At 40.6% G+C, this 24411-nt stretch overlaps 1 protein-coding gene across 3 annotated transcripts in view; it reads left to right on the forward strand.

Moving 5' to 3' along the window:
• Positions 1-24411, forward strand: part of PFKFB4 (6-phosphofructo-2-kinase/fructose-2,6-biphosphatase 4) — a 130277-nt gene that overhangs the window by 71772 nt on the left and 34094 nt on the right. For 2 of the 3 annotated variants that reach the window (XM_053721198.1, XM_053721197.1), the window contains exons 1-7: positions 9039-9849; positions 14215-14331; positions 17809-17905; positions 19089-19155; positions 22107-22181; positions 23167-23223; positions 23770-23891. In XM_053721198.1, the coding sequence (XP_053577173.1) occupies positions 9750-9849; positions 14215-14331; positions 17809-17905; positions 19089-19155; positions 22107-22181; positions 23167-23223; positions 23770-23891 (635 nt within the window). In that variant the 5' untranslated portion in view covers positions 9039-9749. Of the gene's footprint in view, positions 1-9038; positions 9850-14214; positions 14332-17808; positions 17906-19088; positions 19156-22106; positions 22182-23166; positions 23224-23769; positions 23892-24411 lie in introns of those variants that run through there. The other variant, XM_053721199.1, reaches the window with a different exon arrangement.

Consider the following 24411-nt stretch of genomic DNA (forward strand, 5'->3'; position numbering starts at 1 on the left):
AAACCTAGCCTACAATAAACCAATAGCCCTTAAAAGGGCCTTTTGCGGGGCATTGCTCCAAAGTAATCAGCTCTTTTACCTGTAAAAAATAAATAAATACAAATACCCCCCCAACAGTAAAACCCACCACCCACACAACCAATCCCCCAAATAAAATCCTAACTAAAAAATACCTAAGCTCCCCATTGCCCTGAAAAGGGCATTTGGATGGGCATTGCCCTTTAAAAGGGCATTTAGCTCTATTGCAGGCCCAAGTCCTAATCTAAAACTAAAACCCACCCAATAAACCCTTAAAAAATCCTAACACTAACCCCAGAAGATTTACTTACAGTTTTGAAGATCCGACATCCATCCTCCAAGAAGCTAAGAGAAGTCCTCAACAAGCGGCCGAAGTCTTCATCCAGACGGCATCTTCAATCTTCATCCATCCAGCGCGGAGCGGCTCCATCTTGAAGACATCCGACGCGGAGCATCCTCTTCTGACGACGACTACTGAAGAATGAAGGTTCCTTTAAATGACGTCAGCCAAGATGGCGTCCATTAGATTTCGATTGGCTGATAGAATTCTATCAGCCAATCAGAATTAAGGTTGAAAAAGCTTAATCCTATTAGCTGATTGCAACAGCCAATAGGATTTTTTCAACCTTAATTCCGATTGGCTGATAGAATTCTAAGGGACGCCATCTTGGATGACATCATTTAACGGAACCTTCATTCGTCTGTAGTAGTCGTCAGACGAGGATGCTCCGTGTCGGATGTCTTGAAGATGGAGCTGCTCCGTGCCGGATGGATGAAGACTTCTGCGGGCTTGGATGAAGACTTTGGCCGCTTCGTTGAGGACTTCTCCCGTCTTCTTGGAGGATGGATGTGGGATCTTCTGGGGTTAGTGTTAGGATTTTTTTAAGGGTTTATTGGGTGGGTTTTATTTTTATTTATTTTTTTTACAGGTAAAAGAGCTGATTTCTTTGGGGCAATGCCCCGCAAAAGGCCCTTTTAAGGGCTATTTGTAGTTTATTGTAGGCTAGGGTTTTTTTTATTTTGGGGGGGCTTTTTTATTTTCATAGGGCCCTTTAGATTAGGTGTAATTAGTTAAATATTTGATAATTTATTTTTTTGCAACTTAGTGTTTATTTTTTGTGTAATTTAGTGTTTGTTATTTTTTGTAACTTAGTTGTTAATTTTTGGTAACTTTGTAATTTTTTTAGTGTAGATTTAAATTATTTGAGTAGGTTTAGGTGTTTAAATATATAATATAGTTATTTTAATTTGTAGTTTTATGTAATTTTAGTATAAACGTTAGGGTAGATTAATTATTAGTTTAATATAGTTTATTGTAATTTTAGTATAATATTTAGGGTAGATTTAATAGTTTTACCTTCATATTTAAATTAAACTATATTAGTTTAAATTTATTATAAGATAGGGATGAGTTAATATTTAATGTAAAGTTAGCGGGTTGTTAGGTTTAGGGGTTAATAGTTTAAGGCGATGTGGGGGGCTGGCAGTTTAGGGGTTATTAGGTTTAGTAAGTGGGAGGCCAGGGGTTTAGGGGTTAATAACTTTATTTAGTTGTGGTGGGCTCCGGGAGCGGCGGGATAGGGGTTAATAATTTTATGTAGGTGGCGGAGGTGTCGGGGCAGCAGATTAGGGGTTAATAAGTGTAATGTAGGTGGCGGCGGAATAGGGGGCGGCAGATTAGGGGTGTTTAGACTCGGGGTACATGTTAGGGTGTTAGGTTTTTAAACGTTACTTTATTCTCCCATAGGAATCAATGGGATATCGGGCAGCAGCAAACATGCGCTTTCGCTGCTTTCAGGCTCCCATTGATTCCTATGGCATCCGCCGCCTCCAGGGCGGCGGATTGAAAATCAGGTACGCTGGGCCGTAATAGTGGCGAGCGTACTTGGTAGATTTTTGATAACTTGCAAAAGTAGTCAGTGCCGAATTTGCATTCGGAACATCTGTAGTGACGAAAGCATCAATCTGTGTCGGACTGAGACCGGTGGATCGTATGTTACGTCACAAAATTCTACTTTTGCCGGTCTGTAGCCTTTGATAAATAAGGCGAATCAAGCTCTCCACAATTACGCTGCGGAATTCCAGCATATTTGCAGTTGACGGCTTGATAAATAGGCCCCATAGCCTGGAATGTCAGATGTCAGTTATGTGTGGCTTAACCGGCAATGTGAGATGTTATTTATGTGAGGGAAATTCTGCAATGTGAAGGGATAACCTGCAATGTGAGATGTTAGTTACGTGAGGCATAACTGGCAATGTGAGATTTCCCGGATCATCTGAGGGTTTTCTAACTAAATGGGTATGTTACATTGTATAACTATTAGAAACAAGCATCCTTGGCAAAATCTATATATGTGCTGAGAATGTTGTTCAAAGCTGTAAGTGATCTGTGAGATAGTCTTACCTTCGGTACAACGAGGGTGCCTACTGAGACTGCGCCAAAAATCCGGAGTCTGGACACAAGCAAAATTCTAACTGGAATGAGGAACACGGACATGCTTTTATTTAGTGCACGTCCATGTTCACACTTTTGATTACATCAGCGGAGGGGTGGGGGTCAGAACTGGGAAGCAACTTCGGACTAAACGCACGTATCAAAAAGGTAAAACAGGATATAGACCAGCCTGTTGAAAATTGTTACACTAAAAAATAAAAAAACTCTGATGATTATAATGTGCATTTAGTGTTTCGGACTAGCATACTTACATTATTAAAAGCTTTCAAATAAAAATAAAACTTTTTTGGGTGAACTGTCCCTTTTAACCCTTTCAGTGCTAACGACAGCTCTGAGCCGTCGCTAGCACTCTCCCACCTTAAGGAAGATCTAGGGGCTCCTACCCTAGCGATCGGGTTTGTATAGTGACAGGCATCACCAGGGCTTCACATTATGCACGGTGACGTAACGCGCAATGACGTGATGACGTCACCGTGCAACTTTATTTAAAATTGACAATGTTAAGTATAGGAATAGGGGGCATGCTGATTAGAAGCCTGTATCTCAGGCATCTAAGCAGCTACAGACCCCAAGACCCACCATTGGAATGGTAACCTTACCTTTCCAACAGTTTAAGTCTTGGGGATCTAAAAAAAAAAATGTTTAAAAAAAAAAAATATTTAAAAAAAATATTTTAAAAAAACCCTTAAAACAGCTTAGCACCCAGGTGGGAAAGTGCTTAGCACTCAAAACAGTACAGTAAACCTTGTGAGATTTGTATATGATGTTTAGTAATGCATAATAAAAAAACTTTGCAATATATTTTCATTATTTATATTGCTCCCTTCCCATGTAATTTAGCTCTGAAAAGTGACACTGCTGACTTATCAAGGCTTATTCTGCCAGATATCTGTCCCTAATTGGCGTTATCAGATAACGACTGCAAAACAATGCACTTTATACCAGTGATTTTTAACCTTTTTTTTTTTTGCCGTGGCACACTTTTTTACATTAAAAAATCCTGTGGCACACCACCATCCCAAAATTTTAAAAAAATCACACATTGTAGACTAATACAGCATATATATATATATATACACATACAAACACACACACACATACTGTATGTATTGTGCTGTTATGCCATGCCTCCTACAAACTACCCCTGCACTGGGAGTAAAAAACAAGCAAAGTTTAAAAAATGTTACACTGTTGTCAGTCTGCCGTGGCACACCTGAGGATCTCTCACAGCACACTAGTGTGCCACGGCACACTGGTTGAAAAACACTGCTTTATACTAACATTATGACAGTGACTTGACTAGCCTTGTCTGAGACTAAAGCTCAGATCTGTGTCTCTAAATAAGGCAAATAGTTGGTGGAGTTTGGCTATTGATAAACAATTGCAATAAAAAGGATATTCATTTGTTTTAAAAACGTAAATACTTGTCTGATATGTTAAATACTCCGGAATAATTCGGATTAAATATGCACAGTGTAAATCGTAATTTAAGTACACTGGTTGTGCAAAATCACATAGAAATGTGTACTTGTAAGTATAAAACACAAAGCGTAATTGTTGTTTTTGCAAAAAATTGGATGAACATGAGAGTTCCGTGGTCGTATATGAAATTTAGCTCTCAAATCCCAGTGTAATTTTATAAAGATATTCACACTGCAGATCTCAGTTTTTCCTGCGGCTAAAAGGTGGAAGACTTTTCTCAAAATACTTTAACCCCTGATACAAAAATACAAGCATACGAAAATAGATGCAAGTGTAAGATGTTATGTGCAGAATGCGGCGTAATGTCACTGTGATTTATTTTGGCTGCAGGATTTAATTTTTAAAGTGCCCCACCCTGCTCACTGCTAACTAGTGATGTCGCGAACCTAAAAATTTGGGTTCACGAACGCAAGCTTCCGTAAAAGTTCGCAAACGGGCGAACCGCCATAGACTTCAAGCAGGCAGGCGAATTTTAAAACCAACACAGGGACTCTTTCTCGCCACAATAGTGATGGAAAGTTGTTTCAAGGGCACTAACACCTGGACTGTGGCATGCCGGAGGGGGATCCATGGCAAAACTCCCATGGAAAATTACATAGTTGATGCAGAGTCTGGTTTTAATCCATAAAGGGCATAAATCACCTAACATTCCTAAATTGTTTAGAATAACGTGCTTTAAAATATCAGGTATGATGTTGTATCGATCAGGTAGTGTAAGGATTACGCCCGCTTCACAGTGCTTAGTGTAGGTGATATACCTGCCCTGACCATGCTTTGCAGACCAGGTATCAGTGGTCAGATGGACCCTTGCCCCAACACTGTGTGCAAGACATGCCATTATAGCAGACTTATATGGCTTTGGCGTTGCTTTTTGGTAATTAGAAGGCTGCTAAATGCCACTGCGCACCACACGTGTTTTATGCCCAGCAGTGAAGGGGTTAATTAGGGAGCATGTAGGAAGCTTGTAGAGTTAATTTTAGTTTAAGTGTAGTGTAGTAGACAACCCAAAGTATTGATCTAGGACCATTTTGGTATATTTAATGCCACCATTTCACCGCCAAATGCGATCAAATTTAAAAAAAACTTAAATTTTTTCGCAATTTTAGGTTTCTCACTGAAATTATTATTTACAAACAGCTTGTGCAATTATGGCACAAATGGTTGTAAATGCTTCTCTGGGATCCCCTTTGTTCAGAAATAGCAGACATATATGACTTTGGCGTTGCTTTCTAGTAATTAGAAGGCTGCTAAATGCTGCTGCGCATCACACGTGTATTATGGCTAGCAGTGAAGGGGTTAATTAGGTAGTTTGTAGGGAGCTTGCAGGGTTAATTTTAGCTTTAGTGTAGAGATCAGCCTCCCACCTGACACATCAGACCCCCTGATCCCTCCCAAACAGCTCCCTTCCCTCCCCCACCCCACAATTGTCCCCGCCATCTTAAGTACTGGCAGAAAGTCTGCCAGTACTAAAATAAAAGGGTTTTTTTTGTTTTTTTTTCTAAGCATATTTACATATGCTGTGGTGTAGCATGCCCCCAACCTCCCTGATCCCCCCCCCCCCAAAACAGAGCTCTCTAACCCTCCCCATCTGCCTTATTGGGGGCCATCTTGGGTACTGGCAGCTGTCTGCTATTTCACAGTCAAAAAAGTGTTGTTGTTTTTTAAATGTACACTACTGTTACACCAGATATGAGTGGTGGCACTGGGCAAGTGGGCACAGTATATGCTGTGAGCCTGACACACGCTGGCAGGCAGGCAACTGCAATTAGATTACACAGGGGGGAAAAAAAACCAGACTGATGTTCTAGCCCTAAAAAGGGCTTTTTGGGGTGCTGTCCTTACAGCAGAGATCAGATGAGTCCTTCAGGACTGTAGTGGACACTGAATACACTAGCCTAGCTATCGATTTCCCTATTAAATCAGCAGCAGCTACACTGTCCCTCCTCTCACTAAGAATGCAGCTTCCGAATGAATCTAAAATGGATGCTGTCCAGGAGGTGGGAGGGTCTGGGAGGGAGGGTCTGCTGCTGATTGGCTGTAATGTGTCTTCTGACTGTGAGGTACAGGGTCAAAGTTTACTCAATGATGACAAATAGGGGGCGGATCGAACATCGCATATGTTAGCCCGCCGAGGCGAACGCGAACATGCTATGTTCGCCGGGAACTATTCGCCGGCGAACTATTCACAACATCACTACGTTAACTTTGCCTTATGGAGCGAAATGTCCCTTTCCAGCGAGCTCCATTACTTTATATAGGAGCCATCTTGCTACTTGCAGGGACTGCCCCTTTTTTCTTTTTATGATACGGTAATTCCCCCACGGCAACACCTGTGTGAGTCAGCGTGAAAAACCATGTCTGATCTGGAGAGGTTTAGAGAATCAGCCCCTCAGTCTGAATTTCAAATTAGTAGATTTTTTTTTTTTTTCCCCTGACAGATTTAAAGTTAGTTTAAATTTTCCTCCTCATGTGACCACCATCAGCTGCCTCATGTGATCACCATCAGCCAATTACAAAATGCATATACATCTATACTGCGCAACATTTTTATTTTTGGTTCAACTAAAAAAAAATTATATTATTTTTGGTTTTAGGCACACAAAGGACCCCGTAAATTACATTACAAAAAAAATACTTAAAATAAGAACAACCTTTATAGGAAAACCCCAGAAAATAATCCCACCCCAATTTTCTCTGCTTGTGCGTGTTTGTTTTTGTTTTTTTTGCTTGGAAACTCTGACATTTGCATGAATATCAGGCAGAGCAACATATTTTCTCTGCATTTCTTTTACAAGAAGTATAAAAATATAACACAGATAAAAGCAAATATGTTTGAAGATAGGAGGCTCATTTATTTATTCTCTATCTGAATCATAAAATATTTTTTGGGACAGTCTAGTCCAAAATAAACTTTCATGATTCAGATAGGGCATGTACTTTTAAACAACTTACTAATTTACCTTTATCACCAATTTTGCTTTGTTCTCATGGTATTCTTATTTGAAAGCTAAATTTAGGAGGTTCATATGCAAATTTCTTAGACCTTGAAGACCACCCTTAATGAATGCATTTTGATGTGTTTTTACCACTAGAGGATGTTAGTTCATGTGTGTCATATAGATAACATTGTGCTCACGCACGTGGAGTTACCTAGGAGTAAGCACTGATTGGCTAAAGTGCAAGTCTGTCAAACAAACTGAAATAAGGGGGCAGTTTGCAGAGACTTAGATACAAGGTAATCACAGAGGTAAAACATATATTAGAATAACTGTGTTGGTTATGCAAAAATAGGGAATGGGTAATAAAGGGATTATCTTTCTTTTAAAACAATAAAAATTCTGGTGTAGACTGTCCCTTTAAGGTGCAATAGTCCTATTTCTGCTGAGGGGAGCTAAATAACCCCAGATCAAGCCTCACAGAAATCTAAGCACCATGTGTTACACACAGTGCGGGGTGATCACACAACAGGACCGCTGACAGGCTTGCATTTAGGGTATTATAGGAAGTGTTACTGCCCATTACTAGAGGATCTCACTATCCCTCTCACCAGAGTGTGCTAAACCTAGGTAGTCTCATATGCTAATTTTAAGCACTTGAAGGCCGCCTCTTATCTGAATGCATTTGACAGTTTTTCACAGCTAGAGGGCATTAGTTCATGTGTTTCATATAGATAACATTGTGCTCATGCACATGAAGAGTCAGAACTAATTGCCTGAAATGCAAGTCTGTCAAAAGATCTGACATAAGGGGGCAGTCTGCAGAGGCTTAGATACAAGGTAATCACAGAGGTAAAAAGTATATTAATATAACTGAGATAAGGGGCAGTCTGCAGAGGGTTAGATACAGGGTAATCACAGAGGTAAAAAGTGTATTAATATAACATTGTTGGTTATGCAAAACTGGGGAATGGGTAATAAAGGGATTAACTATCTTTTTAAACAAGAACATTTGTTGTGTTTACTATACCTTTAAACGAGCAGCAACATATACACTGGATCCCTCATAAAGAATAGTAATGAGACACATAAGACTTAAAGGGACACTAAATAAATGCTAGATAGAATTATGCATTCTGGAAAAGATTAGTCTGAGAATAACATGTAGATGTATTTTTTAAAGTTTGATCACCTTTTTAAATATTAACAAAGTGTAAAGTTTTAGTGTCTATAAAACAATGAGAGCTGCCATGTTGTAACTTAGGTTACCTTCTCTGCTCTGGCCAATTAGGGACAGTTCTAAATAGGTCACTAGAGTGTGCAGCCAATGGCTGTGTGGGAATATAACAGTGTTCTGCACTTCCTATTCTCACAGGAACTGAAAAGCTCACAATTTCTGAATAGAATTACAGGAAAGGTGGACAAAATAAATAATGAAAGTATATTGCAGACTTGTTTTTATATACACAATTTATCATTTTATATTACTATCTCAAAATGTTTAATGTCCCTTTTAAGAGACATTGGATTTCACTTATGGATGAGCTTTGTGTTGGTGTTGCACATGGTGGGAGGTAGAGTAACCATTTTCCTTGCTTTGTATACAATTCCAATAATAATCCTGTGTAAGTCAAACCCTGCTACATATCTTTTCCTAACTGGTAGCAGCAAGGGGATCAGATAAGACATTGTTTAAACCAGACTTGCACTGTTTTGCATTAACAGTGCTGGGGGGAGTTTGCTAATTGAAAAACAGTTGCAGTGTTTATTTAGAACATTATCACTCTCCTCTGTTACTTTGTTGCCAGAGAGACTATAAAAAAAGTGTTTGTGGCTATTATGGTAAATGGAGAGTGCGCGTATACTAATGTTAGTACAGTAACAATTATAAACATTTACAAGTATTACGGTTAGTAGGTTGAGTGCATATATATTGGTTATTACGGTAAGTGCCAGTGTTGTGTATTTACGTCACTACAGTACAGCATGTGATGCGCATGGTTATTATAGCAGGCTCAGCGAGGGAGTGCTCCTGAATAAGTGTTATTACGGTAACACCCCTTTGCAATGTCTATTACTTAGTGTCTCCTCCCTTTGGGCGGGGCTTGTGTGGCGCCACTCCCAGGACATGCAGTGTGGCTAAACAGCTGTGTGCTTGTGTTTGTGTCTGTGGCCGCGCTCTGCACGCTGTGCTTGAGTGTGTGACCGCGCTCTGCGTGCTGTGTTATTGTGTTGTCTGTTGTGTGAGCAGCATCTGCACTATGTGTGATCAGCATCTGCACTGTGTGTGATTGTGTTGTGTGATCAGCATCTGCACTGTGTGTGATTGTGTTGTGTGAGCAGCATCTGCACTGTGTGTGATTGTGTTGTGTGAGCAGCATCTGCACTGTGTGTGATTGTGTTGTGTGAGCAGCATCTGCACTGTGTGTGATTGTGTTGTGTGAGCAGCATCTGCACTGTGTGTGATTGTGTTGTCTGTTGTGTGAGCAGCATCTGCACTGTGTGCTGCAGGGGTTTGTGTAGTGTGAGTGACCTCTGTATTGTGTGTCTGTTGCTGTAATTGTGTGTTGTCACTGCACTGCTTGTGTGTTGTGTGAATCTGCTGTTTGTTTCTGTGTCTGTTGTGTGAGAGCACACAGCTATCTATAACTAAGGAGTTAGGTATAGTTAGGGCTCATTCAATCTGTTCTATGGATAGTTCACACTCGTAAAACGCATAGTCAGGATTGTGTGTCTTTGTGTTAGTGTGCACCCAGCGTGTGTGTCTTTGTGTTAGTGTGCACCCAGCGTGTGTGTCTTTGTGTTAGTGTGCACCCAGTTTGTGTGTGTGTGGCAGCTGCTGCAGAGGTAGTACAAGCATGGCAGAGTCACCTGCAGAGCTAACACAGAACCCACTGAAAAAGATCTGGGTGCCCTGCAACAATGGACACCCCGTACAGCACAGCGCACAACGGAAAGGTAATGCACTTACACAAGGGAGGTAATGGTAAACAATATACTCGCCTATCATACAGTAGAGGAGGGCAGTGACATAACATACATCTACACAGTAGAGGAGGGGGACAGTGACACACATACATACCTCTAGCACAGGGGGGGGACTGTGACACACAATATACATACCTATAGCACAGGGGGGGACTGTGACACACAATATACATACCTATAGCACAGGGGGGGGGCAGTGACACACAATATACATACCTATAGCACGGGGGGGGGGGGCAGTGGCACACAATATACATACCTATAGCACAGGGGGGGGGAGAGTGACACACAATATACATACCTATAGCACGGGGGGGGGCAGTGGCACACAATATACATACCTATAGCACAGGGGGGGGAGAGTGACACACAATATACATACCTATAGCACAGGGGGGGGGCGGGCAGTGACACACAATATAAATACCTATAGCACAGGGGGGCAGTGACACACAATATACATACCTCTAGCACAGGGGGGGACAGTGACACACAATATACATACCTCTAGCACGGGGGGGACAGTGACACACAATATACATACCTCTAGCACAGGGGGGGGACAGTGACACACAATATACATACCTATAGCACATGGGGGAACAGTGACACACAATATACATACCTATAGCACAGGGGGGGCAGTGACACACAAATATACATACCTCTAGCACGGGGGGGCAGTGACACACAAATATACATACCTATAGCACAGGGGGGGGGGCAGTGACACACATCATACATACCTCTAGCACAGGGGGGGACAGTGACACACAATATACATACCTATAGCACAGGGGGGAACAGTGACACACATCATACCTATAGCACGGGGGGGGGGCAGTAACACACATCATACCTATAGCACGGGGGGGGGCAGTGACACACATCAAACCTATAGCACGGGGGGGGGGGGCAGTGACACACATCATACCTATAGCACAGGGGGGGGACAGTGACACACATCAAACCTATAGCACAGGGGGGGCAGTGACACACATCATACCTATAGCACAGGGGGGACAGTGACACACATCATACCTATAGCACAGGGGGGACAGTGACACACATCATACCTATAGCACAGGGGGGACAGTGACACACATCATACCTATAGCACAGGGGGGACAGTGACACACATCATACCTATAGCACAGGGGGGACAGTGACACACATCATACCTATAGCACAGGGGGGACAGTGACACACATCATACCTATAGCACGGGGGGGAGGCACTAACACACATCTCATACCTATAGCAGGGGGGGGGGGGGCAGTAACACACATCTCATACCTATAGCACGGGGGGGGCAGTAACACACATCTCATACCTATAGCACGGGGGGGGGGCAGTGACACATCTCATACCTATAGCACGGGGGGGGGGCAGTGACACACATCATACCTATAGCACGGGGGGGAGGCACTAACACACATCTCATACCTATAGCAGGGGGGGGGGCAGTAACACACATCTCATACCTATAGCACGGGGGGGGGGGCAGTAACACACATCTCATACCTATAGCACGGGGGGGGGGCAGTGACACATCTCATACCTATAGCACGGGGGGGGGCAGTGACACACATCATACCTATAGCACGGGGGGGGGGCAGTGACACACATCATACCTATAGCACGGGGGGGGGGGACAGTGACACACATCATACCTATAGCACGGGGGGGGGACAGTGACACACATCTTACCTATAGCACAGGGGGGGACAGTGACACACATCATACCTATAGCACAGGGGGGGGCACAGTGACACACATCATACCTATAGCACGGGGGGGGGCAGTGACACACATCATACCTATAGCACGGGGGGGGGGGCAGTGACACACATCATACCTATAGCACGGGGGGGGGGACAGTGACACACATCATACCTATAGCACGGGGGGGGGGACAGTGACACACATCTTACCTATAGCACAGGGGGGGACAGTGACACACATCATACCTATAGCACAGGGGGGGGCAGTGACACACATCATACCTATAGCACGGGGGGGGGCAGTGACACACATCTTACCTATAGCACGGGGGGGGCAGTGACACACATCTTGCCTATAGCACGGGGGGGGGGGGGGCAGTGACACACATCTTGCCTATAGCACGGGGGGGGGGGGGGGGGGGGCCAAGGGGAATTTAAGGATAAACTGGCACTGCACTGCAGCTGGATGGCTCTGTTTGGGCAGCTTGTTAGGCTCACTGACTTGTGCTGATTATACTGCACCAATGCTGAGACCCTGTTACTCCTGCAGTGCAGCACACGGCTGTATCAGTGTCACAGATATCTGACTTGTGCTGGAGATTCCATTCTAAATGCTGTACCTGAGGGTCAGCCCCTTTACTGCAGCCTGGCTCTGTAGCAGTTAAAGAGTTAACTTTGTTGTGTTTTACAGATGATCAGCGTGACCTGGGTTAACGCTGCAATGTGCTGCAGGCTCATCTATATGACAAACTGAGCACACAGATCGTGACCACCCCTAGACATTAGATTGTTAGCTCTCTGGGCAAATAGGCTGCATATTAATATCTAGTAAATATACAGTGACATCTCTGAGCTTTAGAATTCTGGGAGCCTTTGACTCAGACTGACGCGTTATCTGCAGTTGTGTAATCTGCACTTGTGGTTAAGTAACTGTACCTTCCTACTGGGTCACTGGTTGATACTGTTCTTATTATGTCTCAACTGCAGGGAGGAGCGATCACTAATCAGAAAATTATAGCCGTTCATTAGATTTTATTTCAACACATTATATTGCGGCAAGAGCTCGGCTCTATCACATACAGATCTAGAGTGTTGTTCTATAAACAGCATCAAGTGTTTGCCGTGTTTGGAGATAAAGATTAATTGCTTTCCTATTTTACTAAAATGGCAGTTAAAATGGATCTAAGATTCAATTGGACTTTTAACAGTGCAGTGTAACAAATACTTCACAGTTCATTTCAGTTTGCTATGCACCTCCCTCATTCTGTTACTAAATATCCACTGATTTCATAAACACAACCCCAATGTTTGGAAATCAAAGCCGGAAACTGTCATTCTGCGCTCACGGGAAATCACATTGTTGTTGTATCAGTTATGGAAACAAAACCGCTACATTTTAATCCCCTGTATCTCAAATAAGTATTCCTATTAAAAGGGCTCAAACTTCAAAAAGGTTACTGTTAAAGGTCCAGTCAATACAGTAGATTTTGCATAATCAACAAATACATGATAAAAAAGGCAATGCAATAGCAAATTTAGTAGTAACTTTGAAGTTTGTCAGAAAAAAAAAATCTGTTATTTCTGCTCCTCCTGTATCATGTGACAGCCATCAGCCAATCACAAGTGCATATACGTATATATTCTGTAAATTCTTGCACATGCTCAGTAGGAGCTGGCGACCCAAAAAGTGTAAATATAAAAAGACTGTGCACATTTTTTAGTGGAAGTAAATTGGAAAGTTGTTTAAAGTTACTGCTCTATCTGAATCATGAAAATTTAATTTTGACTTGAGTGTTTCTTAAACTTTTGTTTAATTAGAGATGTTTAAAGTGACCTTAAAGGGATATGAAATAATAAAAAAAAATCCTATTGTGTTTCAGACAGAGCATACAATTTTAAAAAAAACTTTCCAATTCATTTCTATCAAATTTGCTTTCTTCCCATGGTATATACCTAGGTAGTGGGTGCCTGGAGCACTACACACAAAGTAATTTGCACTCAAGGTGTGCTATATTAAAAAACAAAAAAAACTTAATATGCTGCATTACAATAATACAGCATGCCAATGTATCCAAATATGCATACAGCTGACGCGTTTTACGTCACTGTGTTTGTGTGTGTATATATATATATATATATATATATATATATATATATATATATATATATATATATATATATATATATATATATATATATATATAGATATATAGATTTTGTCCTTTATAACATTTTTGTCTTGAAAAAGGCCCACACTGGGGCGGAAATGTCGACAATTATTATTGTGCTGTATATTCATTTGAAATAAAATTGCACTGTCTTGCTGTAAAAAAGTCCTGTGAGTGCCCGCCTTCCATCTACAAGTTAATAAATTATATATGTCTGTGTGTGTGTGTGTATACACACACACACATCCCCTATGCTTTTTTTTGGTGCAAGCCCTAAGCAGTGAGTACAATATCTGAGAATAATGTATACGAAGCATGTATATTTATTTGTCTGCAGAGCTAACATAGGTAGCTTCAGGCGGACTAAAGACTAGTAGATACTGTTTCCTGTTCTCTCTACACCTTGTTTAACCCAGCCTTTACCTTTTTTGTTTTCCTGGCAGTGTGTATGACAAATTGTCCCACTCTCATTGTTATGGTCGGCCTTCCTGCTCGGGGCAAGACTTACATCTCTAAGAAACTGACCCGTTACCTCAACTGGATCGGCGTACCAACCAAAGGTGCGTACTTATCTCCTGCCCGGAGAGAAAAACTAAATGTGAAGGAAAGCGGGGAAGTCACATTTATTTATTCCCTTTTATTTTTAATTTGTTAAACTACAATTTGTACTCCTGAACATACAAGTCAAATTGTTTATTGTGCATTCAGACGAGCAGCATGTTAAAGGTTTTTAAAAACATGGTTATTAATTTCTTAATCACATAAAAGTATTTAAAAATCTCTTTGTTATACAAACGTTCCTGTGTTTGTCAGCGCAATTTGTTGTGTAAATGTTTGCACTTTTGCGTGTATTTAACACAAGCTAAAGTAATAAACACATAGTTAAAGTGAGCAGTGATGCATTACTGGGAGCTAACTTGTGAGCCAATGATAAGAGGCATATATGTGTAGCCGCCGGTCACCATCTAGCTCCCAGCAGTGAAGTATATGTACATATTCTTTTTTCAACAAACAATGCCAAGAGTCAATTTTAAAATTTCATGTGAATTTAAAGTGTATTAAAATTTTACATTCTCTTTCTAAGTTTAATTTGTACTATCCTGACTCCTGATAAAGGGACCTCCGTGTCCTGAAAGCGTGCAATTGCTTACACTACTAGTTAGCTAAAAAAGGACGCTGAACCCATTTTTTTTTCTTTCATGCTTCAGATAGAAGTCAGTTGGAAAGTTGTTTAAAGGACCAGTAAATACAGTAGATTTGCATAAACAACAAATGCATTGTAAAACGACAATGCAATAGCTCTTAGTCTGAAGCTCAAATGAGTAGTAGAGTTTTATTCTGACAAGTTTCAGTTATGTATATTTCCACTCCTCCTGTATCATGTGACAGCCACCAGCCAATCACAAATACATATACTCTAATTCTTGCACGTGCTCAGTAGCAGCTGGTGACTCAAAAAGTGTAACTATATAAAGTCTGTGCACATTTTGTTAATGGAAGTAAATTGGAAAGTTGTTTAAATTTGCTCTATCTGAATCATGAAACTTAAATTTTGACTTGTGTCCCTTTAAAATTGTATTCTCTTTTTATATTGTGAAAGAAAATTTTTGGCTTTAATGTCCCTTTAATTTTGCTTTGTGTTTCTTTTGCGGTGATCCATTTAAAAGAAAATTGATAGAGAGGCTAAATATGGTTCATTGCCAGAACCAGTATGGCCACACAGCAGACCCCAAAACCTATTTTAAAAACGCCAAATGCTGTTTATTATTTTCAGGTTTGTGCTATTAACATGTTTGAAGCTGATCCCGATACACAGGAATGTGTTGGTATTTTTAGTAGTTATAAAAATTTCCCCGGTCTGTTGTGTGATTTTTGAGAAGTGATAATTTTTTGATTTGCTTTGCATAATTACAAAGTACTGATGGAATGCAGCAAAACAGGACGGGTTTGTTACAGGGCGAAATGAGCTGCAGATAATTCTCTAAGGGAAACTTTTTTGATGACTAATCGCTTAAGGAAACGCATAAAAAAAAAAACAATCTGAAGTTTGGAAAACTTGCATATCATCATGCAGCAAATGCTTCATCCGTTCTCGTGTTGTGCAAAATTGTTTAGCGTTGTTTCAGACCTGTACAGAGCACTTTTTCTAATGCAGCTGTTTTGTTGTGTTTTTTTAAAGGGACATCAATCCCAAAGAAAATGTTTTCCTATTTCAAATAAACCTTATAAATGTATACAACTTTCCAATTTAATTCTATTATCGCTTTTGCTCATTCTCTTGGTATGCTTTATTGAAGGGCAGCCATGCACTACTGGGAGCTAGGGAAACACATTGGTAAGCCAATGATATGAAGTGAAGTATATATGTGCATTCACCAATCATCAGTACGCACCTTTTTTTTTTTTTTTTGTTCTCTTGGTATCTTTATTTGAATATAAGCTTAGAAGCCGGACCATTTTTGGTTCAGCACCCTGGGTAGCCCTTACTGTTTGGTGGCTACATTTGCTACACCAATCGGCAAGCACTACCCAGGTGCTGAACCAAAAATGGGCTGTCTCTTATAGGGCCACGTAGTGCAGAATTATATAACATTAGCTTAGCGCTAGCTTTATAAAACAAAGGCTGCATAGATATTTACCCAAGAAAATGACCCGCTCAGTAGAGCAAGGAACGGTGTTCTGTAAAAGTCATTTTCTTAGGTAAATATCTATGCAGCCTTTGTTTTATAAAGCTAGTGCTAAGCTAATATAACATTATTTGGTACGTTTACTGGCCCTTTAAGCTTAAATTCCTGCTTTTCAAATAAAGATACCAATGGAACGAAGAAAAAAAATGATAATAGGAGTATATTAGAAAGTTGATTAAAATTGCTGCTCTATCTGACACATGGAAAAATGTGGGTTTAATATCCCTTTAACCACTTTATTAAAATAAAAATAATTGGGGGGAAAAAACTTTTTTCTCTCTCTCTCTCACTCACTCACTCACTCTCTCTCACTCTCTCACTCTCACACTCTCTCTCACTCTCTCTCTCACCAAAAATGGAAAAAGTAGTAATCGGTGTACCCTATAACATAAAATATTGGGTACCAAATACTAAACACAACACAGAAGATCAGGGGGGCACAAGTGGGATAATCTTGTCTTCTGCTGTTTTTGTTTAAATTCCATATTTTGTGAAAAACAAAGTAAACGTTTCATACCAAATATTTTACCAACTTTCTGCCCTTTCATGTGAACAGTCAAACGTGTGCCTTTTATACAAGCTTGACAAATCAGGGAGCCACAGCTACGACTCCTAATTTTATGCACCCTTGTCTGTGTCCAAAACTGTGCTTAAAGTGAATGTCAATTTTGATGCTAAAGTGCCCGTTTTTTTAAAAATTCGATTAAAAACAGGGGCACTTTAATTCATCAAAATTTACATTTCACTCCTGTTGTGAAAAAAAACGTACCTTTTTTAAACTTGACAGCCGCTCCAGCTTCCTCCACCCGTTGCAAAGCCTCTTCCTGGGTCTAAAATGAGGAATACGGCTTCCTCCAATCACGGCGTTGAATCAGATACTGATTCCCCCGGGAAAATGAGGAATACGGCTTCCTCCAATCACGGCGTTGAATCAGATACTGATTCCCCCGGGGGGAAAGCTGTGATTGGAGGATGACCTATCCATCATTTCTGACATCAGAAATGTCTTGCGATGTCTGGAGGAAGCTGGAGCTGCTGTCAAGTTTAAAAGGTAAGTTTTTTTTGTTTTTTTTCACAACAGGAGTGAAATGTAAATTTTGATGAATTAAAGTGTCCCTGTTTTTAATCTAATTTTTAAAAACTGGGCACTTTAGCATCAAAATTTACATTTTAATTGGCTCCTAACGTTACTATAAATTTGTCAACCCCGGCACTGCAGAGTTCCTCTGTGTGATCTGTAATGAAAAACGCAGCAGCGTCCTAGGTCGCCAGTACTGTGTTGCCAGAAAGAAAGTATGCTGTAAGAAAAAACAGATTTTCTGATGCTATAATCTTTGATCTCACTTTCAGAATTTAATGTGGGCCAATACCGTCGGGACTTTGTGAAATCCTATAAATCCTTTGAGTTCTTCCTTCCTGACAATGAGGAGGGGCAAAGAATACGCAAGTGAGTCGTAATCCTGCATGAGATGGTTTGTGTGACATTATATCCGTGTCAGTTCTGGTTTATAGAAATGTCATAAACACATAAGCAGCAGACACTTTGGTACAGACACGGTTTATGGTATCAGATTGTGTCAGCTGAATCCTTATATTTTTACTCTACGTGATTTTCCTTTTTTTTTTTTTTTTTTTTTTTTTCTTTTTTTTTTTTTTTTTTTAGTTTTTGTTTAAAGAAAACTGTTAGTCATTTAAATAAGCCATTTTTTGTAGGTGACAATAGCCTGTCCTCAGTAACAAGTAATATGACAAGCTAATTTCCCTCTCATTGGATAGTTTCACCAAACCAGCTGAGATCTAAAAACTGCTTCTTCCATGTATCTAATGTTCAGTTTAGTTATTTAAATGCTTTTAAAGGGGCATGGCAGTAAATATGAAATGTTCAGGGGGGGAGGGGTGTTTTTTCCTCCACATTCTGGATTAGACGTGTGCATGCGTCTATTTCTGGTTGATCCGATGGCGGGCGCATTCTGCAACTTTCAGAGGCAGATTTCTTCTTGTGAGAGTATAACTTGCTGACATCTGGATTTGCACAGACTTTCACAAGAAGAAATCCAGCTCAGAAAATTGCCAAATGTAGCCGCCATCTTTACTATTCGGATCGGCCCGGGATAGCAGAATGCACTTGTCTTCTCTGAATTCTAAAAGTTTTTTTAATTTTGGTTTTCATGTTCCTTTAAACCACATTACTCTGAAACTATTATTTCTGCTTATTACTATGCATTTGTTAGATGGCTAAGCAATTCCTTTAAATGTGTAAAGATTAGTGTATTAGGTGTGGGACGCTTGCTTGTTCCTTCATGTCACCCACCACTAATCCCATGCATAATGTAGTCTCTGTTTCATGTGCAATGTTCCAGACTCAGGTTGTAAAGGGTTAAAACATTTTTTCGCTGTTTGGGCCCCCGTAGCCTGACCCAGATAAACACACAATGATGCCTCTGTTCCCTGTATATGTGAGAAGCTTGTCAGTCGTACAGAATAGGTCATTCCTGGGGCAGTCTCTTATGCGCTTTGTCAGAGAGGTTCTCCCGTTTCCTCCAAATGAGTATTTGTCCCCGTATCCCAAGATAACCCCACTCATGCAGCGCCAAGCCACAACATGTGCCCTGTGTGTTTTTTATCCGCAGGCAGTGTGCCTTACTGGCGTTGAGTGACGTTGGACGCTATCTGGGAGAGGAGGGTGGTCACGTGGCGGTAAGTGTACGGTTCCTGGCAACGTTCTTCTCTGCGCGCCTCCAAATATCGTCTTACAACTAGATCATTCCAGTTCTAAATGTAAACTAATATTGTACTCAAATACTTGCAAATGAGAGAGTAATATTTATAGTGAGTTTGTTTCCCCCCTAAAAAATGTAAAGTAAAATGAAACTAGTACAGCAATATCAGTTGGATGTTTTCTGCTCATTAATTGTCACAAATACTCAATAAGCATGTCAGCCAGTCAGCATTTGTAGGAATCAGCACGTCAGCCAGTCAGCATTTGTAGGAATCAGCCAGTCAGCATTTGTAGGAATCAGCACGTCAGCTAGTCAGCATTTGAAGGAATCGGCACGTCAGCCAGTCAGCATTTGAAGGAATCGGCACGTCAGCCAGTCAGCATTTGAAGGAATCGGCACGTCAGCCAGTCAGCATTTGAAGGAATCAGCACGTCAGCCAGTCAGCATTTGAAGGAATCAGCACGTCAGCCAGTCAGCATTTGTAGGAATCGGCATGTCAGCCAGTCAGCATTTGTAGGAATCAGCACGTCAGCCAGTCAGCATTTGTAGGAATCAGCACGTCAGCCAGTCAGCATTTGATCATTTGACACTATTTAAAATAAGACAATTTGTTTAAAGGAAGTCAGAATAAAGCTGTCATGGCTCTTATAGAGCATTGTTTCTCAACCGCGGTCCTCAGTACCCCCAACAGGCCTGGTTTTCATTATAGCTGAACCAGTTCACAGGGGAAATAATCAGCTGATCAGTATCCATGGTTACTGATCAGCTGATTATTTCACCTGTGCACTGGTTCAGTTATAATGAAAACCTGGCCTGTTCAGGGTACTTGAGCACTGTGGTTGAGAAACACTGGGAGCGTACAATTGTATAAACCTTCCAATTTACTCTATTATTAAATTTACCTGTTTGCTTTCGGCTTGTTGAATCTTAGCTGCTTTTCGAGAGCATACTGAGGTAGGAATAAGAGTGTGCACATGTAACATTGTTACAAACACTGCTGACATATAGTGCTTCAGAGACGTCGACTCTACCTACCTCGTATCTCCTCAACAAAGAATACTCTGAAAAGAAAGTAAATTTGATAATATAATTGAAATTTGTTTTGAATTGATTCCTTTATCTGAATCGTGAAAGAGAAAATTGTTGGGTTTTCTGTCCCTTTAATTTGATAGGCTTCAGCGCACCGTTGTCAGTAAGATAAGGAATGTAACAAAGAAAAAAACAGAGTACTAATGGCACTACTGGAATAATATGGTTAGGATTGCCTATCATGCACTGGATATAGTAATCAGTAATAAATAATAATCCAGAATCACTGTAGTTGTGAGGGGCAGAGGTGCTGTGTACTGTATAAACACAGGTAGAGAGAAGATATCAATCCTAGGATTGATGATTTGTACACCTGTATAGCACTCCATTTCCTAAAAGAAAATTAGAATTGGGCAGAAAGAGCCATAGGTGAGAGGTGTGTTGAAAATAGTTAAAATATAACCTTTATTAGGAAATTTAAAAATTATATATGTCCCCATACAAACATAAACATTAAAAACACAGGGTGTGTTTTTGTGTGTTTTTTCCCCTCTGCAAATTATAAAAAAAAATCCACATGTAGGAAGTGTATAAAAACTTTAAAACGGCCTTACGCGTTTTGCGCATGAGCACTTTGTCAGGGGCTGCTGGTTGCTTATAAAGCACAAACTCATAAGAAAACAGTTAATTGATTGTGTAAGTTAACCCCTTCCTGGAAACAATAAAATGACTAGAATACAATAGCGTGCATGTTGTCATCTAGTGGTAAAACCTACCAGCCTGGCAATAAAATGAAATATATAGGCAATACCCATACAAATTCCAGTGAGAGAGCTGTGAACGCAGATATTATAGCAACATAACTTTGTAATTACACTGATATATACTTTATTAAAGGGACATTGTAATGGGAATACAAATTTGTTTGAGGTACAATGAATTCAAAATTACATTTTATTGATTCAGATAGAGCATGTCATTTTATTAACTTTCCTTTTCATTTCTGTTATCTAATTTGTTTTGTTCTCAGCAATGCACTACAGGGAGCTATCTGCTGATTGGTGGCTGCACAAATATGTCTCTAGTCATTGGCTCAGCAGTTGTGCTCATCTAGTTCCCAGTAGTGCATTGCTGCTTTTTCAGCAAAGGATAACAAGCGAATTAAGCAAATTTAATAATAGAAGTACATTGGAAAGTTGTTCAAAATTGTATCTATCTGAATTATAAAATAAACATTTTGTGTTTCATGTCCCTTTAATGCATATTATTGTTGCCTTAATTTCCCTGCTTACTATGTGCTTACCCCACAAAGGGCTAAGCACATAATTAAAGGGACATTAAACACTAAATACATTTATAAGCATAGTATTGAGTTTATTCCCCGCCTCCCCCTAGTCAGGAGTGCTGCCATGTTGTAATCTGTCATTCCATTCCAGTGCTGATGTCTTTGTACATGAGCAGTAACTCTTCTTCAATTACCTGCAGTGTATTATAGGTTCCAAAATGGCAGCCCCCATGATTAGAGGGAGGTGCATGAAATGTGTTTAGTGTTCCTTTATTGTCATGGTTACAAGTTGCATGCATATGTTTTGATTGGCCATTAAATGCATATGTAGCTCCTGATTGGCTCGCCAAATAGAATATTTTATTTTATCATGAGAAGGTACATCAGTATATTATGGGGTTTAAACTGCACAACATAACGCCTAGTAAACATAATCTTCAGGCGATGCCAAGGAAAAGGGAGACGTGCTCAGCAATCTGCAGACGGGCGTCTTGCAAAGCTGACTCTAAATATTATTTTTATTTGGTCTATTTGGCTTTGATTCTGCATTATCATTTTTTTTTCTCCAAGAATCTCATCCCTGACCCTGAAATATTTGCTTTTGCCTCCCCCAGGTCTTTGATGCGACAAACACAACGAGAGAACGAAGAGAAACCATCCTCAAATTTGCTGATCAGAATGGCTTTAAAGTGAGTACCTCCACATCCTTAGAGCTCTGGTTAACTGTTTCGCAAAACAAAAAAGTTGCACAAAACCCATCAAAAATTACATTACATACTACAGTTACACTCATAATACCTAAAAAATATTTTTAAAAAATTTAATTGTACATAAAATTTGTAAGGACTATAAGATATGAGGTCTCAGGTGAAGTCTCGTGTTAGAAACAAAGGCAGGCAAAGGGCTTTAACACAGACAGACAGTAGATACACATATCTAAATATGTATATATTTATGTAATCCTATTTAATACAGTGTTATATTGTTTGTACTGTAAATATTTCACATTCCAACATTCTGCACATATCGGAATATGTTCTATTTATTTATAAATAGATATTCATATCTATATCTCTAATCATCTCTAAGTGTGTGTGTGTATAGAATAAATAGAACATATTCTTCTATATGAAGAACATTGGAATGTGAAATATTTTTTTAATTAAATTAATAATTTAGCTTGCTGTTATTTCTCTCTGCTGTCCGCGCCGCTGCCAGTCTGCTTTTTTTTTCTTTCTATACTCATTAGCCGTCATGACCTGTTTGACACATTTAGGAGCACTAGCTGGTTATGTCTGACAGCAGAGGGAGCGTCCTGTTAGTTATACAGAGTGAGATGGCTAACACTGGCACCTGAAGTTTCAGAACTACATTACCCATGATCAATTAGACTACAGAGAGCCTAAGCATCATGGGAAAGTAGTTTCATCTGGGGTGCCAGTGTTATCACTGCTCTAGACAGCTCATCTTCATCTTGAGATCTATCTCTATACGTCACTCCACTGCAGAAGACATAGCAGAGGGCTGGAGGATATTTTATTTATGTATTTCATATATAATCTATATTGTGAGAGTGTCTGTTTTGCCTCTGTATAGGGATGTAGTTTGTAAGGCATGTATATACCGTCCTGTTAAATGCTTTATTCATCCTTTTTCCTTTCTGCTTGGATGTAGACGTTTTTTGTGGAATCGGTGTGTATGGATCCAGAGGTTATCGCACAAAACATTGTGGTGAGTGATGTTACTGCCTCCCCTTTCCTTATATACTTCTTTCTATGTACAAATATGTTCAGAGAGAGCCGCTGCAATAAGAGGTCCTGTGCTAAGGTCCTGATGCAGAAGACCTTTTTTGCAATGCTCTGCAGGTCCTGAGCGGTACTTCTACTGTGTGTTTAACCCCCTTTTTTTGCCGGGGTTAAGCACACAGTAGTGCAGGGTCAATAGTCTTAACTTTGCATTCTCTAATTAATTAAAGTATGTTACCTTTGGGTTATTATGGCCCTTTAACAACATAACTTGTGTGTGTAGTTGTGAAGTTTTTATGTGCGCAGCTGAACGTCAGAGACTTGGGCATGTGTATTTTTTCAATGGGCAAGGCTAGGGAGATTGGCCTAAAGGTTGGGCACATGGAACAGAGTTGGGGAAGGCGCAGCATCTGTTTTTTTGGCACGATCAGTGTATCTGAAATGGTTATGTTTTTATGGTGGGACCCAATATGACCCTCAGTTGGCACCATGTCACCCATTCAGTGCCACCCTTTTTTTTTCCCATTCCTAGCAAGTGAAGCTCAGCAGCCCAGACTATGTGCACTGCAGCAGTGAGGAGGCTACAGAGGATTTCATGAAAAGGATCGATAGTTACAAGAACTCATATCAGACCCTGGATGACAGCCATGACAAGTATGTGGTCTGCTAACTCCCTTCAGGGCATAGTGCAAGGGTGCGCACAGGGGGCGTAAGCTGGCATACACAGGTGTAGTGCACACAGGGGGCATAAGCTGGCATACACAGGTGTACTGCACACGGGGCGTAAACTGCTATACACTGGTGTAGTGCACACAGGGGGCGTAAGCTGGCATACACAGGTGTAGTGCACACAAGGGGGCGTAAGCTGGCATACACAGGTGTAGGGGGCATAGGCTGGCATACACAGGTGTAGTGCACACAGGGTGTAAGATGGCATACACAGGTGTAGTGCACACGGGGCGTAAGCTGGCATATACAGGTGTAGTGCACACGGGGCGTAAGCTGGCATACACAGGTGTAGTGCACACAGGGGGCATAGGCTGGCATACACAGGTGTAGTGCACACAGGGGGCATAAGCTGGCATACACAGGTGTACTGCACACGGGGCGTAAACTGCTATACACTGGTGTAGTGCACACAGGGGGCGTAAGCTGGCATACACAGGTGTAGTGC

The sequence above is a fragment of the Bombina bombina genome, chromosome 7 (assembly GCF_027579735.1).
Source record: "Bombina bombina isolate aBomBom1 chromosome 7, aBomBom1.pri, whole genome shotgun sequence".
NCBI classification, from domain to species: Eukaryota; Metazoa; Chordata; class Amphibia; order Anura; family Bombinatoridae; genus Bombina; species Bombina bombina.